At 36.7% G+C, this 17,066-nt stretch overlaps 1 protein-coding gene across 1 annotated transcript in view; it reads left to right on the top strand.

The window, feature by feature from the left end:
- Window positions 1–15,748, top strand: part of RAB11FIP2 (RAB11 family interacting protein 2) — a 33,252-nt gene extending 17,504 nt beyond the window's left edge. The window contains exons 4-5 of the mRNA XM_082053289.1: window positions 7,268–7,313; window positions 10,861–15,748. Coding sequence (XP_081909415.1) covers window positions 7,268–7,313; window positions 10,861–11,088 — 274 coding nt within the window. The 3' untranslated portion in view covers window positions 11,089–15,748. The remainder of the gene's footprint in view (window positions 1–7,267; window positions 7,314–10,860) is intronic.
- Window positions 15,749–17,066: the final 1,318 nt, after the last annotated feature.

The following is a 17,066-nucleotide window of genomic DNA, read 5'->3' as shown; positions in this document are numbered from 1 at the left end:
CAAATCAATATCTGCAGTTTCATCTTTCCCAATGGATGACACGTTTGAAATAAGCAATGTCTCTACATTTTGATACAACCATTACTAGATTTGGGCAGGAAAATAAAAAAGACATGAACCGCAATGAAAACGTGAGGCTCTCGAGAACCATGATGTGTTCAGATCATATTAAAGCGTTAAATCCAAAGAACAGCTGATGTCTTTTACATTTCAGCAAATGTTACAATTTTGTATGTGTGCTGGTCGATTAGTTAGAGAAGCGATTGCAAAGTCATGGTGTAAGTCGGTGACTTTGTAGGTTACTGCCTGTCAGTTGAGCTGTTAGCAGAGCAGGTGCCTGGCTCTAGTCAACTGCAGTTGTCAAGTAAAATCTGTTCACTTAAACCTCAGTGAAGGTGAGTTATTAGTGCAATAACTTGAACATCAGCAAAGATAAATGTCTATTAAATGTTTTCACTCTCGTCTGTTACATATGATGTGCCGGAGCCACAGTTACTGGCCACGGGGTCCATTGGAATGGATCCCAGAAGTCGCCTGATCCGAGCAGAATGGCTGTGTAGTTCTGTACCAGCAGGTCATCCTTTTCCAGGACACAATACAACTCACTATTTGTAATTTTCATATACCTTGTTCAGAAATGTAGAACTCTAACAAGTTTATTACTATGCTTGCTAGAGTAATAAAGTCTGTTCCAACATTTTAACGTATATTTCTCTGTTAGTCAAAAAATGACATCAGGTGAACTATGCTATTTTCAGAATTCTGTCTCCTCTGTCAGTGTTAGCATGTGTTATTTTAACAGCATCCTCCTGCCTTGCTTTTCTTGAAATGAAAGGCTTTTTTAGTTTCATACTGAAATTAGACTGCACTTATCTCTAGTCAACTATTACCTATAGTCTAGGTAGAATATTGATAGACTATGACCGTGCGTTAATTATACTGTAGACTGTTAATAGTTTTAATTTAGTGGAGTATTAGTATAGAGTATTAGTATAGAGTATTATTTCAACAGAACACATACATTACAGGTACATGAGAGGTAAAGGGAAACTACAGAACAAGCAGAAGTCATGCAAGGTTGTCTGTCCTGCCAGAACTGTTATCACCCGATTCAGAAAGATCACTGCATGTGATGAGAGAACAATGAGATATTTGCAAAGCTACTAAAAAGCAAGAGTCAACGAGCATTTTGGACATTATGAGAGTGGTTTGGAGCGATCGATTCTTAGAGAGATGTTGTAGAAATGCATAGTATTAATAGACTCCTCACCAGCAATCACTTATTCCTAATTAGTTGTCTGGTTTAGGAACATTGTTTTGAAAGTTCGTCCTGCTGGCTGCATGACAAGGTGTTTTTCAAGCTTTTGTTGTCTGTTGGTGCACATTAGGGTGTGTGAAAACTCTTCTGAGTGGCTGCACGAGGCGTATTATCTGTCGCAAGGGGGAACGCACTGCCTGTTCTATTTTCTTTTAAAAAAATAATTTAATAGTATCTTTATTAATAAATGCTGAAGCTATGTAAAATTGATGAACATTTTTTTTCCTGTTTCATTGTAAAGAACTAAGAATTAATGCTATTTTTTTTAAGCATTCAAAAATGGTTCTGGAAGTTTCTGTATAAAATTTTACTGTAGGGTTGTTGGGTTTGTTGGTTGCCTTATAGATCTCTACCAGTAGAGTCTTCTAGTGGATGTGCTGGTCCACCTTCTAGTATAACAGGTTTTTTGAGAATAAAACTTTGTTGTTTTGTTAACCATAGCACAACTACCTAGGAAAACAGGGAATATTTAGATGCTTAAAAATATTAACTTTTTATGCAAAACTGTTGGTGTTTGTTTCCAGAAACTTAAATTGAAATTCAGTTGAGTTCCCTGCATGAGATCATTTTTTATTATAGAATGCCGTGCAAATCCTATATAATAATGAATTTGTATGAGTAACATGTCCAGTGGTGTGCAAGTACAAGTGCCATTCTTTTCAGATAGTTGTATTTTGGAAGGAGAAGGCCAGCATTCCCTGTGTGCCTCCGCTTCCCTGGATGGGACTCCAGCAGTACCAGACACCTCAGAACTGGTCACCAGCCTATTGGGGATCCAAATTAATGTCTCTTTTCAAAATGAAGTTGTTTATACATAACGCCCACATTTTGTTAAATTCTTTGAGCTGTTTAAACTGAAAGTTTCTGTGCTTCCGTATAGTTACATTTTCATGTCCCTACTGCACTAAATTGGAAATATATGTGAGCCACAAGGGAAGAGGCTGTGTCCTTGAAGTGCAAATTGTTCATAACCATTTTGAGCACCGTGTCCTGAGACTGTAACTTGTTTTATCTTGTGGAACCTTCTGCCATCTTTAAAGGGCTGCACAGAAAGTACCTGTGTACTCGTGAACAGACCATTTCCAGAGGAGTCTGTGTAAAGAATATATAGCTTGAGAACAAATGATTTGCAAGAAAAGTGGGTCTTACATTCAAAGTTTTGGTCCAGTTTCTTAACTCTTGGCATGAGACTTTATAGTAATATTAACAAAATGGAGCAGTAACAACAAAACCTGATACTCTTTTTGTGTCCTCCTGGGGTTACACAGACTCCAGAAGACCTTGGAGCGTGGCTTGAGACCAGGACAATTTATATAGTGAAGCGTCTTAAGTGATGTTCCCCAGAATCTGATTGGGAAATAAATGGTAATATGCTTACTCCATTCTTGTTCAGCTGCCAGACGTGACAGTCATTCCTTCTCAGAATATAAAGTGATGTCTGCATTGCCAGGCACAACAGGCTACTAACGTTCTATGGAAAGCAAAGTTTCTGAATTTCATTAACTGGATCTGATTTCATTAATTTCTTTTGTTTTTCTAGTGCATTGGTACTAACTTAAACTGCATCCTAATATTTCAAGGTTTTGATATGTGTTGTGAGAATCCAAAGAAAAATGCGTAAGCAACGTAATAAGAATCAGTCCAAAGACCAAGAAGTAGGAATAGGAGTAATATTTCAACTCTAATGGAAAAAGAACATGGTAGAGCTTTGCTAATAACTTGTACATAGGCGTTCCATATTAATGGAAAAAAACTGAAAGCTCACACCGAGCACATAGGTATTATGGTTATTTTACAAGATGTCAGGTTAACAAAGAAGATTTCAGTACTTTGAATAGTAAAGATTAATATAAATATGGTACTTTTAGTTTCTAATAGTATACAGTACAATGATCATATAACTAATAAGAGTAGCTAAAAGTAAGTAAAAAAGCTTTTGCTCCTTAAGAAAATAGGCTTTCCATGCAGCATAATTTAGGAGTCTGATTCCCATTCATTATGTTGTCAGAGTAAATGGCTCAGGCACTAAAATGTTTAAATCAGTTATAGGAAAGATTTTTTAAACATTGTTTTAATCTCTAGGCATTTAGAAGCTAAATATTTAAGCAGCCACTAGACCTAATGTTTCAATTTTTAACTACCATTAAACATCAAAGGCAAAATTACAAACTCCACTCATAAACTTGAGCTTGTGATACATCCTAAATTCAACTCGGCTGTGTTGAAGTTTCTATACAAACTGCAAATAATCAGCACGCAATGTATTTAGGTGCCTCATAAAAGGTAAGCGTTATAAAAAAATAAGTTTCATGTAGTTCTAATGAAATGTATTTAAATAGGAAAAATAACAAAGGGTAAAAAGTAGGTTTGTTATGATTATGAAGTAGTCGTCCAAAACACTGAGCAGTATCAGCATTATACTATGTCTGTCTCCATTATTAGTGGTTTCAGTTTTCGTTTCTCATCTCTTTTTCTCCCCCCAGCAACATGGAAATAAGGAAATGTTCTTATCTCAGATGAGCTGGAATTTAAATTCAAGCTAATAAAACCCCAGAAATTCAAACTTTACTATTCAGTAAAAATGTCCATGTAAAGAAAATTTTGCCATAAAATATTGGATATGAATTTAAAATGATTTTAAAATATCTGCTGCAAAATAACTGGGAAGGAAACTGAATTGAATTCCCAGATGAGCAAAATGGGGGGACACAACTAATTGCTGTGCTAACTGAAGAAATCTGTTCTACCTACAGTGGGGTGGGGAGAATGTACAAGTTGGGTGACTTGCTTGGGCAGTGTCACCTGCATCATCCTGGCGCTGGTGTGATTTACCTCCCTTTTACTGGTTCCTAACTTTCTTGAAGGTGATTGGAGTGAATAGTGAATGAAAGTTTATTAGTTGTGAGAGACAAACTGTCAAAAGTCATTACGGGACCCGAGGTGTCACCTTGAGGCACATGAGGCTCCATAGTGGTGGAGCCGGGGGCTTCTCGCCGTGTCTGGGTAAGTGGAAGAGGTAGAAAATGACTTGATTCCTTGAGATGAGGAAGGACACAGGAGCAAGAAGGTAAAGGAGCTCTTTTCGGTGAGTAAAAAGAGGAGCAGACAAGGTCATTTGTTTAGGTTGGAATGTATATCCAGTCAGGTGGTGTTAGACTTGGATATAACACCACCTGGGACTTGCACTGTGTGTTAATGACGATAAACCAGAGAAACCTGGTTTGACTTTAGTTTTCAGCGTGAGTTGGCAGAAAGTCCATTTGTTAGAACAGAAACATCTTTTTACTCATAAACCGAGCAAATTTATTTTGGGCATAATTGAGAAACAATGATTATAAAATCTCACAATGCCATTTTTTTTTTATATAATCGCTGCTCACAGAAAAATGCACTGAAAGCTACAAGAAATTTTTGCCTAAGCTGTGAACATAGTTTTATCACACTTCCGTGGCAAAAATTCCCTCCAGTTTCTCAAACCCTGGGGAAAAAACAGAGATGGGCATCTGGGCTGTGATCCTAGAGGCGTGTTTTCTGTCAGCTATGATGAGTAATCAAGTGAGATATTAACTTCAGGTGTGTAAAGTTAGGGATTAAATTTAAATTCAAAAATACACGCTCTCATGAATTTCCGTACACCACGTGTGCTGCTCCCCCAACTGTATGTATCCATAGTTTTACAGTATGTTTTATGGAGATATTACTTGGTCCTGGGACAGTGAATTACAAGTGGGACGGTGGGAGCCTGTGTCTGCTCACACTCACCTCGGGCTGGCAGGAATCCCCACAGGGCTCAGCTCCCACCTTACTTAGCAGACAACCTGATTTAAAATGAATTTATATGCAGTCTCAGCACCTGTTTCTTCCTCGAGCAGCAGTATATTTTCCACATATCTCTTTAAAATAAGGGTATTCCTGGTGCTTGGGTTTTTTGGGGGGATATTGTTTAACAGTTTTTCATTTTTTTTTGTGAGTATATTTGAATTGTTTCATGTGGAATACACGGATGTGCTCATTTGTAATTGCAGCTACAATGTTTGCACTGTTGCAGAAATGATTGCAGGTTTTTTCAGCTAAAAAGATAAATTAGTCCATATTGCCAGGGATTTGTATTTCTAATTTTCAAAGACCAGTTTTCATAGTCAGAAGTGCTTCTCTTTTAAGCTGCTGCTATGAAAGAGAGTCGCAGAACCTATTTCACAGAAACTATAAAGTCATTCAAGGCAATGAAAGATCTCGCTGCTTTAACCTTTCAGAAAGTCACTCAGTTGAGCAGTCAGGCCGTATTATTCTATATCTTGTCTAACATGAGGAAACAGTCCCAAAAGAAAGATATCCCAAATTAACGCCACACTTCCTTAAATAGAGACATTCTTGGTTTTCACCAAGCTAATTCGATCCAGTTCAGTTAACTCATTTTTTTTTGTGCTGGGATCACAAAAGGCAGCCATGAATGAAGCGAGTTCATCATGTGTTTGACACATCAGTGTGAAACTCAAAGGCGGCCGTGAGGGAGGGTTCCTGCCTTTGGCTTTTCAGACAATACCCGGTGAAAGGGGCCCCTCATTCAAAACTGGGCTCCAGCAAACTGGGCAGGCTGCTGCGGATCACTGTTACAAACAGGTATAATGGGAATTAGCCAGAACTTGATTCATCAGACACCTCTTGAGTTCGAGTTTTGACTGTTGGTGTAATCCAATCTTTATCTAATACGCTCAGCCCAGCAGATGGTCCGCGGGACTTCTGTATGAGCAAAAGGCTGCCTGCTTTGGAAATAGAAAATAATGTGCAGAATAAAAAATATTAATGTAAAAAAAAAAGAAAAAAAGGTTTTTACGCTTAACGTAGTATACGTTTGTAAATAATGTCCCTTCCATTTTTATACCGTGAGATATATGGCGTATAAAATCAGATAACAAAGAGTGATGGACAGTCACAAAATACATGTTTTGTACCTTAAGCTACCTTTAAAAATAAAAGAAGTAAACATATTTTGGTAACTTTTAGCATTATTCTCAGTCAACAAACGCCACCCTTGACAGCCAGTACATGCAGTCTCACTAAATAGTGGATTCTGTGATGTGAAAAGATGGTGTCTGCTGTGATGCTACCAAGTAAATGTTATTTGAGCTATATCCAAATTCTGAATGCATTTTCAGAGAGTCAGTTTTCTCTCCAGACTGGCTGTACCAAGTACATAAGAACGTAACAGCACTGATTTTTCAGGATATTTGCTAATAATTACATCAAGTTGAGGGAGCAGTGGAGCATTTCTGAGGCCTGACACTCTGACAGCGGCTGCTTTTATCGATATCAACCGCACTTCTGCAGTGGAAGAAGGAAAAAAATCTCAACAAAATCATGAAGTAGCTTTGCTTTCTGGATATGTGGGTTTGTAAAATAATAGATTATTGACTCAATTTTAAGTACGATGCAAATGTTGCTGACAGAAATGGCTTTTCAGCCCTCTCTTAAGCTGGTGATCCCAGTGGAATTTGTAAAGGACCTTCTATTTCTAGCAGCTGCTGTGAAAGCTGGGAATGGATGTTAGTTTGTGGGGGTTTTGTTGTTCTTTAACAATCTCATTCCTGGAACATGTTTCTAGAATATTTCATTTCAAGTATCTCTTTTTGCTTAGAAGCTCAAGGTAAGTCTAGAGATAAGAGAGCACCTAGTGAAGCCCAATCCATCATATCCTTTATTGCATTTCTTATTTACTTACTCAAATTTTATGACAAAAAGAATACGAGAAATACAAAAAATTGTGAACAAAGAATAATGACAATTTTCATTAACTGTGAATATTTTCTTATTTTTCAACAAATCGAGAAAATAAATCATATTAAACATTTTATAGCTATGTACCTAATTCATTAGCGTCTTCTAGCAGCAGATGCTTTGGTCAGATAAATATGCACTTTTAATATTTGTGGTTTTGTTTATTTCCTACAGTTTTAATACGAAACCTTCCGGTGTTGAGGACCTCAGGAAAACAATGGTGAGTTACACAGTGGCATGGAAAGCCATCGGTACATGTCAGCCAAGTGATGCTTGACACAATATAAGCTATTATTCTTGTCTAACCTCTTACAAGGAAACATTGAGGGGTTTTTCTTTTGAGATATCCAGAAAATCTAATGGGAAAGTTACAGGCTTAATATAAATTTGGAAATAAAGAACTTTGTGCTCAATGTGATGTAGAGAAAAAGGGGAAAATTAGACATTTGTACAGAAAATTAAGAAAAACCCTGTTGCTTTGGGGTATTTCAGATGATTCTAGAGAAGTGATAGTCAGGTGAGGAGTTCTGTGTCAGGCAGGGATGTGTTGGTTGATCTAACAGGAGTTTGCTATCACGACAGTCGAAAGTGATGAACTGATTCATGGCAGGATTGAAAACATAAATAAATTAACAGCCTCTCAGAAAACACTACAAATAGAAATAGTAGAAGTTATTATTCAAAATATATTTTGACTCTAAAAGTACCTAGAATAAATCGTGTACTAAGAAAAGACAGAAAACCCCCACATATTTCCTATGCAGTGTCTTTGTTTGAAGGAAAATGTGGTCTTGCTAGAATTTGTTCTGTGAATAGATGAAATCTTTAAAAGGGGGTTTGTTTTCAATCTTTAAAATATATAAAAAACAATTTCCACAAGCAAATATGACTTTGTACTGTTTGTTTTTTGCTAGTTTATGTAAATGACTTGTAATAACATTTGATGTTATTGTAAATGCCCAAGTTTTTATAATGTAAGTAACTGGTGGGAGATGTCAGAGTATATGAAGGCTGCCTTTGATCAGATAGTGAACTGAATTCTACCAGGCGGTTACTTAATCTCTGACAAAAAGCGACATCAAAAAATTGATTTAACTTAGCAGCTATTGTCTGTAATGTAACCATAATTACAGTTTCTATGTGCTTGCAAATGTACCACCGCAAATCGTGTAATTTATTGCTGGTAAAAGCATCGGTTTAATTCTTTTAAGAAATAAGATGTGAATTGTTTTATTTAAAGGATTTAAAGGTGATAAAAGAAATCCTTGATGATTTTTCTTTTGGAATACCAGCTATCCTAAATGTCAGTTGTGGGATTATGAGGTGTTGCTCATTTAATACAAAATACAAATTAGGAGGAGGAGAAGCTATATCTCAGCGATAGTTTTGAATGAAACCATTTGAATATATTTTTTTAATATTCACGATTGCTTTCTAAGGTATTTGAAGTAATTTATTCTTAGGTTCTGCAGTAATAACCCTCACTGAGTTATTATATTTCTTCCTTGTGCATCACATTTAGTAATTATGTTTGTATGTCTTCTACTCTGGTGCCAACACCTGTCTCTGAAAGCAGCGTTTAAATGGGAGCAGTAGCCAGTTGAAAGGGCAGCGTGAGCTCTTTAAGGCCTAATTAAGAACTGAAGGGAAGATGAATAAGTAGGACAAAAGATGTGAAAGTAGCTTAGATGATATTCCCAGAGCAGAATTCCTCATTAGAACAATAAAGAGATGATCAGAGATTGCCAGGCCTTCATTTTATCTGACTGCGTTTCCTCTGGCTGTCAGCGTGTACCCCAATAGGATTTTGTGGCTGAGACAATCATTCTTTGCATAGCCTATTATTTAGAATCTTTTTTTCTTAATAATTCATTATAAGATTAATGTTTTGTATGAAAATTTTAGTAGCTGGTTATGTGAAGATATAATTGTTCCTTATACATGTAAGTATCACTTATTTGCTCAAACTGAACATTTAAAATCTCCAGAACTTTAATGATATTTATTTTTAAGTACTCACAACCTTTAACTAGAATTTTGTGTAATTAATGTGTCAGGTTATTGCCCCCCAAAGATCCATATAGAGCATGCGTATGGCAAAACATCTTTAAAGCATACGTGCGACAAACAATTCTCCAGTAAACTTTATATAATAACTAAAGACATTCGTTGGATCTTAATTCCTGTTCCTTTGCCATACCAGAAAAGTAGGAAGACCCTATATTTTAGACATGGAATTGTTAATGTTGTCTTTTCCAACATGTACAAAAATTGAGTACCGTAAACAGAAAATTTTACTTCTTTCTTGTAGAACAAAATGCGCTAATGATATAATGACCACGAAGTGAAGTTATTTTCTCTTCGGTGTTTGCTGGAAATCAATTACTAGCCAATTTATAAATTTCATCACATCAGGCATTTTAATGAAGTGGGAGTTATTGATCGCTTTCATTATTGTAACTTGATACTACAGTTTAAAATACTCGATACCTAAACGTGACATTAAATATCTCAAATGTAGTGAGAAACCCTAAAAAGCACATATTGTCAAGATCAACTGTTAGAATATAATTGATGGAGAGAGGCTGATTGATCTGCCGTACGTCAGCCTGTTTGCAGTGCCCCATCACTTCTAAAGACGTTTATTTTAAAACTGCAGCCACCTGCATATTTTAGTGATTCGTTGTGTGCCAATGTGTGAATATGGAGCTGTAGGAAAGAAAAGGAATGAAGCAGGAAAAGGAATGAGTTTGACTTTGTTCTGTGATGTGCTTCCTTCACCATTTTTAATGACAGGTTTCTACTGTAAACAAAAGCTATTTTGTGTTATTCTGCCCTATTAGAGGTGCAGGATTTGAGAGGTTAAATTATTTTACATAGAGGATCCGTATCTTTTTACTGTCTCCACTTCTGAATCAGCTAAAACTTACTGCTTTGCACGTTTAACAGCGTTAATACTTTTATAAACCAACTCTCACAATCTTTTTCTCCGTTATACATCTCCAAATGTAACCTGGTTCATTAAGGTCACAGCTAATTCTTCTTGACATAGAATAAGACAGTCAAGTTTATAGTGTTTTGAATGTTAAGGGGACTAATTTGTCCGTTTCTGTTAATACCCACACTTATTGAGTCATCAGAAATCATTACAGAAACAATTCTGGTTTACCTGTTGCTTCGTTCTAGGCCCCTCTTGCTTTAAAGCAAGCAAGCAGAATCTTTTAGTACTACATCCCAAGTGCTCTGGTGCAAATAAGGTGCAGCCTTTAACATCACCTGAAATTTAAAATTGCAGATTTTATTATATGATTCAGAAGCCAAAGCCCAGAGAACCACTCATGACTAAAAACAGAATACGAAAGACAGATGAGGGCTGATGTCATTTAAAGCTAAGTAAATGTTTTGCCATGGTATGCTCAGAAGGCAAGAGCTCAGGAAATTTACAGTAGGACTTGAATTCTCAGGGCTTTCTCTTTTTCTGCTATAATTAAAGTTACTACATAGTCATTTTCCCAAAGCGGACCTGCTAACTGTTGTTGTGGTTACTGCTCATATGGTCATTAACTGTGTATGCATCTCTCTGACAACTGTATTTTTTCTGAGATGACAGTGTGGGAAACTTATTTTAAACTGAGCACCCTGTCTCCAGTTGTCGAGAGACTTTGCTTCTTTGCACATGAGAAACATGAAAAGTGATAACCCATCAACTTGCTCAGAACACCGAACTATTTAATAACATCTGGTGGTTTTTTTGACCTTATCTGTAGGATGGAAATCCTTTCGATGCCGCTGCAGGATACCGTAACCTTACGTACGAAGAGGTTTTGCAGGAGCTGGTGAAGCATAAAGAGCAACTTAAGAAGAAGGACACTCATATTCGGGAGCTTGAGGATTACATTGATAATCTTCTTGTACGAGTGATGGAAGAAACACCCAGTATTCTCAGAGTGCCATATGAACCTTCTCGAAAAGCTGGCAAGTTTTCCAAAAGTTAAGACACTGATGCTTGGTGGTGCTTCCTGCTGAATACATCAGTGGAAGGAATTCCCACTTTGACATTTTGACTTCTCTTCATTCCTTTTCTCCTAAGAAATTCCAGGAATCGAGGGAGAACAGGACTATGTTGTGGGGGTATTTTTGTTTGTTTTTTACTCCAAACACTAGCAGAGACTGCCAAAAGTCATATTCTGTTAGATTACCGAAATATTTTTCTTTTCTTTTTGACAACACCTTTAGGTACAGAATACTTACGGTAGAGTAAATAATACACATTAAATATGTCCATGCAGTTTATATAATAGCTTAGTGTTCACCATGTGGCAGTTTCAGCTGGGAAGCCTGTGCCGTTACGAATGTTTTCCCGAATGATTATTGGTATTATGCAAACATATCAGTTCTGATACTACAGCATGCCATCGAGACCACTGTTTTCGAGCCAGTGCAGTACGCTTTACTAGACCTAAGTGTGCTTTGTCGCAATGGAATGTAGTTTGTTCAACACACATTAGAGGAAAACAGTGATGCACAATCTTTGCGGAGTAAATGCTGTATTCTGTATGATGTGCTTTTTCTATAACAATGTGAAAAATACCTTGCCATGTTGGTAATGGCACATGCTGGAATCAGTTATTTTACACTTAAACTCTGAATTTTGTGAATAATGACTGAACTTTGGTATTGAGCTCATGACATGAGGTTGTTTTGAGGATCTTTTTGTATGAAGTTATTGCATGCCTTTTTATATGTTAAAGTACTTTGAGCAGTGTTAATAGAATGGGACTGGAGAAAAGTATGGAATAAGTTATAAATACTTTGTTCAGTCACAGTCTGCTACAGTGAAAATGTAGGAGGCATGATCAGACTGACTTAAATAGATATGGTACTTGAGAAAATGGAGAACTGACTCAATTTAAGGTTGAGTTTTACATTATATATATATGTCTTAAGTTTTTAAAATCTTATGACAACAAAGTATATGCCTTTAGAGATAGACTATGTTGCTTAAACACATATAGAGTACTTAGAAAGGCTTTTCATTAAAAAAAAGTAATCAGTATTTGTTGTAAGGACACCTAAAAGTCAGTTTTCATGGAGGCAAATGAAAGAAGAATGTAGTAAATGTCTTCCTGATCATTTAATAATTGTTTGTAAAATGACAGATGAGAAAGGTATCAATTATTCAATAAATCGGCAAAATACAGTGATGAACATATAATAGGCAAATAGTGTAGAAGAATAATCCTCACAATGTTAACATAAATAGACTTTAATTTTCTTCATAGGAGCCTCATTTGGATAGTCTGTTGCTGCAAAACAGTAAGATGATATTAACAAAAAAAATACAGAGAATATTTTTTATTTGGATTTAAAAAACCCAACTGTCTTCTCCTCCTCCTCTTCTTTTTCTACACCTGATCTGTTTTTCTTCTTACAGCACCATGAAGTGGCTGTTGCTGAGGAGGAAGAAAAGTTTGAAATTAAATTCCAATTTGTTGTTGTTGTTGTTGAAGATCCAAATACGTTTTCAGTTTTAAAACTGTGAAAATTAGTATTATCTTGAATAATTGTATTCTGGGAAAGCTGAAAAAGATCTATCTGAATGCTTTTGACAATGTTAGTATTGTGTGACAGTACAGAATTAGTCTTGTTAAAAATATTTCTTTGCACAGTTGCTCTCAGATTTAGTTTACTCTCCTCCTTCTCCTTCTCCTTCTCCTTCTCCTTCTCCTTCTCCTTCTCCTTCTCCTTCTCCTTCTCCTTCTCCTTCTCCTTCTCCTTCTCCTTCTCCTTCTCCTTCTCCTTCTCCTTCTCCTTCTCCTTCTCCTTCTCCTTCTCCTTCTCCTTCTCCCTCTCCCTCTCCCTCTCCCTCTCCCTCTCCCTCTCCCTCTCCCTCTCCCTCTCCCTCTCCCTCTCCCTCTCCCTCTCCCTCTCCCTCTCCCTCTCCCTCTCCTTCTCCTTCTCCTTCCTCTCTTTTATAATATTTCCCTCTTTTTTTAGGAGCTACGTCCAATCTCCCTAGCACGATATCCCTAAATTTGTGCAGTTTGAGTGTTCCCAATCCAAGACAGGGATCCCTTAGCATAGATGATTGTGCCTGGATGGAGCCGGAATGGTTCAAGCCCTTCCTCATCATAGCACTCTGTGTTTAGATGTTCCTAGCCCAGAAACGGGCCCACTTCACCAAGTTATCTCCTTCTGACAACATAAGGATTTATCAAGTTTGGTACCTCGTAAGCCACATGAATGTTCTTTTGACCCACTTAAGATCTAAATGACTGTAAATTTGTTGTAATATATTAAAAGTGCCAAAGGTTATGTCCTAAGTTACGGTACGTTTACTGTTGGAAGTTAAGTTTTGCACTCAATTAGATTTTAATTTCCTAATTACACCAAGATGTATTTCAGTTACTCAGTATTTCCATAGAGGTTCTTAAGCATTTTCAAATGTTTGGCCAAAGCAAGTGGTTTTCTCATATTGTCAATGAGGAAATGTTGTGCAATTGTTTTGAATTCCACAATCATTTTCAAACTAACTGGTATGAGACCATCTGTAGCATCTACGATGATTAAATCACACACACCAATGGGGTTTAACAAGTAAACTAACCAGAGAACACACTCCAATGACTTCTCACTTGCAAGCCAACTTATAATTATTAAAATGAAACTCTACTATATATAGCACCTCTGAAATCACTTCTTTTAGAATGTAAATGTAGAGTATCAAACTGCATAATTGACTAAAAGCAGATCATTTGACATATTTGCATACCAAGAATGATAAGCAGATTAAAGGTAGCGAAAAGATCAATTTTTGTGCATTAATGAAGAAATTTAGTGAAGCTTTGAATGTACTATCTAGTCTTTATCTGATCTGTAAGTGAATAAAAGCACCTTTTGTTTCTAACAGTTTATCAAGAAAGAGGGGAGAATGACAAATGCAATTTAGGAAAAGGTAAAGTTACTAAGAGAGGCAGAATGGGACATTTACAGCTATAAAGATATTTTTATAGAGTTCTTATAGCTAAAGATATAGGCTGGTTTTGGAGCAATTCTGGGAATATTACATGCACAGCATTTTCCTCTTATAAAGAAAATTTTAACATTTTTCTATAGTTTGAGGTTATTTTTGAAAAGCATCTTCATCCCACATCTATTTTTTTGAAACATGCAGCTTTTGATTGAAAACATTTCATCCAGAGTCATTTATATGTTGAAAACAAAGAAGGTTCTGTTTATCTCATAGGATAGAATTGTAAACTTTCTTGCAGATCATTTTAAAACTATAACTTGCCAGTAATGATGAGTCTTTCTTGCCCTTTAAACTGTAGGGATGAAAATTGTGGACATCTCCACGTTATTTTGTTATTTTTTTTAATCTTAAAAATAAACATACAAGTTCATCTATGCACACACTATACTTTGAAGTTATCCTTTGAAATATTTCCTCTGCTCATAGCAATGTACTTTACTTTAAAGAACAAATATTAAGGCCATACTTTAATGTTGTAAGTAACAAATTTAAACTTTCTGCCATTCAAGAAGGATGTTTAATATTTATATATGTTACCTCTTGCTGCTGTATTTTACATTTAGCTGGCTTTTCTCCCTAGGTGATACATAACTACATTTATTGCTGTTGGCTCTGTATCAAGAATTATTTGTAATTTTCCAGCTGTCAAACTGTTGCCTTGAATTTAGAAAGGTTTTGTGATTTGGGGGCCTAATGAATCTCGTGCCCACTAGGTACTAGTCTGCGTTTCTTTCTGTATGGAATGTCCTTTCTGAGATGCGTCTTAAAACAAACAGAACTGCTGTCTTAATATGTTTACTGCTGCACTGGAGGTTTATTTACACTTCCAGCTTTCAAGAAGAATTATTGTTGTACATCAAGTATGTAAAGTAAGCTCATACGCTTTTGCTCTTTCTGTATCCATTACTGTTGTAGATATGATGGAGGCATTAGCTGTGGGCTTTTAAAATGGTGATTTTTAAAGCATGTTGACTAACTTCTTCTCTTTGAAGTACATGGTGAAGGATTATAGCGCTGCTGTGTTGATGATGCTAGATTTAAAGGTCTGTCAGCACTTCTCGTATGAAACCCTATTTTCAGGGATTTATAACTTTTAAATGTAGTTGCAGTTGCTGGAAGTATTTAATATGCAATAGGTAGCACTTTAATCTGTTTATGAAGGGTTTTGAGAATTGTTTCTGTTGAAATAGTCATGGTGGGCATTTGCTTTATCTTTTGTTGATTTGTACGCTGAAGAAACCACTGTGCGTTACTAGTGGTAGAGCCATTCCTGTTCACCTTAGAAGCTTCCAGAAGTCTTGTATTACAATGTGCTATAAAAAGCTGAAGATCCAGGTTATATAGGAAGTCTGTAAAAGTACGAACATATAACTTACAGGTTGATTTTTGTCTCGTGCAATCAGTGGTAGTTTGTCTACATTTAATAATGGTACAGAATCACAACTATATGCACATGTGAGAACTAGAAACTTAGAATGCATGAAGAACTTTATTTTTGTTTCATTATTGCAATCTCAGCGCCTTTAATTTGATTAAAATGTTATCTTAATATTTTAATTTCTGTTCATTAAATAAATATTGCATGTCTAACACTAATAAAGCACCACAATGCACTACCACAGTATTTCTGGAATTGTGATATTAATCTGTGTTATGCAAAGCCTGTGACTCCTCAGCTCCGCTGAAGTGTTTGTGAGAACCGCGCTGTTAAGACTCTCAGACCACAAAGAGGTATTTCTTTAAGGACGACTCTAAATGAATATCCCAGCTGCTGTTTGCAAGGTAGCCGTTAAGGGAAATCTCTCAAGTAGGGTCCAAAACTTAAAATTAGTGAAAAAAAGTGGTACATCCTTAATGTGCTAATATGTATTTCTTTTTTATATGACAGCTGCAGTCTCTTTGAATGCACCATTCCTCTGGTTCTGTGGTTGTGTAAGTATTACGAGGAGATGTTTGGCTCTGCAGGCCAGAATGGTGCTCAGCCTGAGGACAAACACTGCACAAGTTTTGCTATGGAAAGCACGGTGCGTGTTTCTCTTCCTGCTTGGGACAATAAAAACCCAGCCAGAATGAGAGAAAACCAGAGCCTCCTCCACACCTGCCGGCCCCATGGGTATTTTTTCAATGCTCCCACAAGTTTTTCAACACACTTTTCTCAGAAAAAAAAAAAAATGCCTTTGTCTGTCTTTTCCTCATGGCAGCAAGACAGCAAAGTCTGTCCCCTCACAATAGTAGATGTTCTGGATGCTGAGGAGGTATGAAGGGTGGTCCAGGAGAAGAACGCTGCGAGAAGTTCACCCAGTTCCTTGAGGTTTGAATTTCCCTGTGGAGTGCGATTCCTTTCCTTGCAGTTCTCTGGCTCTGTGACCAGGTCCTGCGTCCACTGTGGACTCGATATCAGGCTTAGAAAGGGTTCTTCTCTTTGAGAAGGTTATGGTGGTTATGGGAAATCAGTCAATTTTTGAGTTGTACTTAAAGACGCTTTGCTAGCGCGTTACCATCAGCTGTTTCACCCCATGTCTCTCACTTTGCAACTGGCTGAGTAGATGAGGAATGAGGACAGAGGAGGAAGGCAGGTTTCGGAAAGCAGCGTGCTGCATATTAAACACCAGTTTCCATCTGTAATTCACATCTGGTAACTTTAATCTCAGTTCCTATGCATGTTTGAAAATGGAGCCAGTGCAATTTCCCTACCTCACAGGCATAATGTTTGTTAGTTGGTACCAACTGTAATTGTGTTGACAGTGTAAGAGCCCAGCTTGATTAAATAGCTCCCAGTTTCCCCAGCATGGAGTTGGTTTTTGAGATTTCATTATTTAGCGTCTCAACCCCCTAATCAAGGTTCTCAAGGATATTTTAAATGTAGTTTAGCAGTTAAAGAGCTATTGAAATATTTAGATGTAACCTAGAAGGATCATTAAGGACAATTCTCTCTCCAGT

Source organism: Streptopelia decaocto, assembly GCF_964273445.1.
Source record: "Streptopelia decaocto genome assembly, chromosome: 5".
NCBI lineage: Eukaryota > Metazoa > Chordata > Aves > Columbiformes > Columbidae > Streptopelia > Streptopelia decaocto.
The sequence above is the reverse complement of the archived record's forward strand: the minus strand, read 5'-3'. Positions and strand labels throughout refer to the sequence as shown.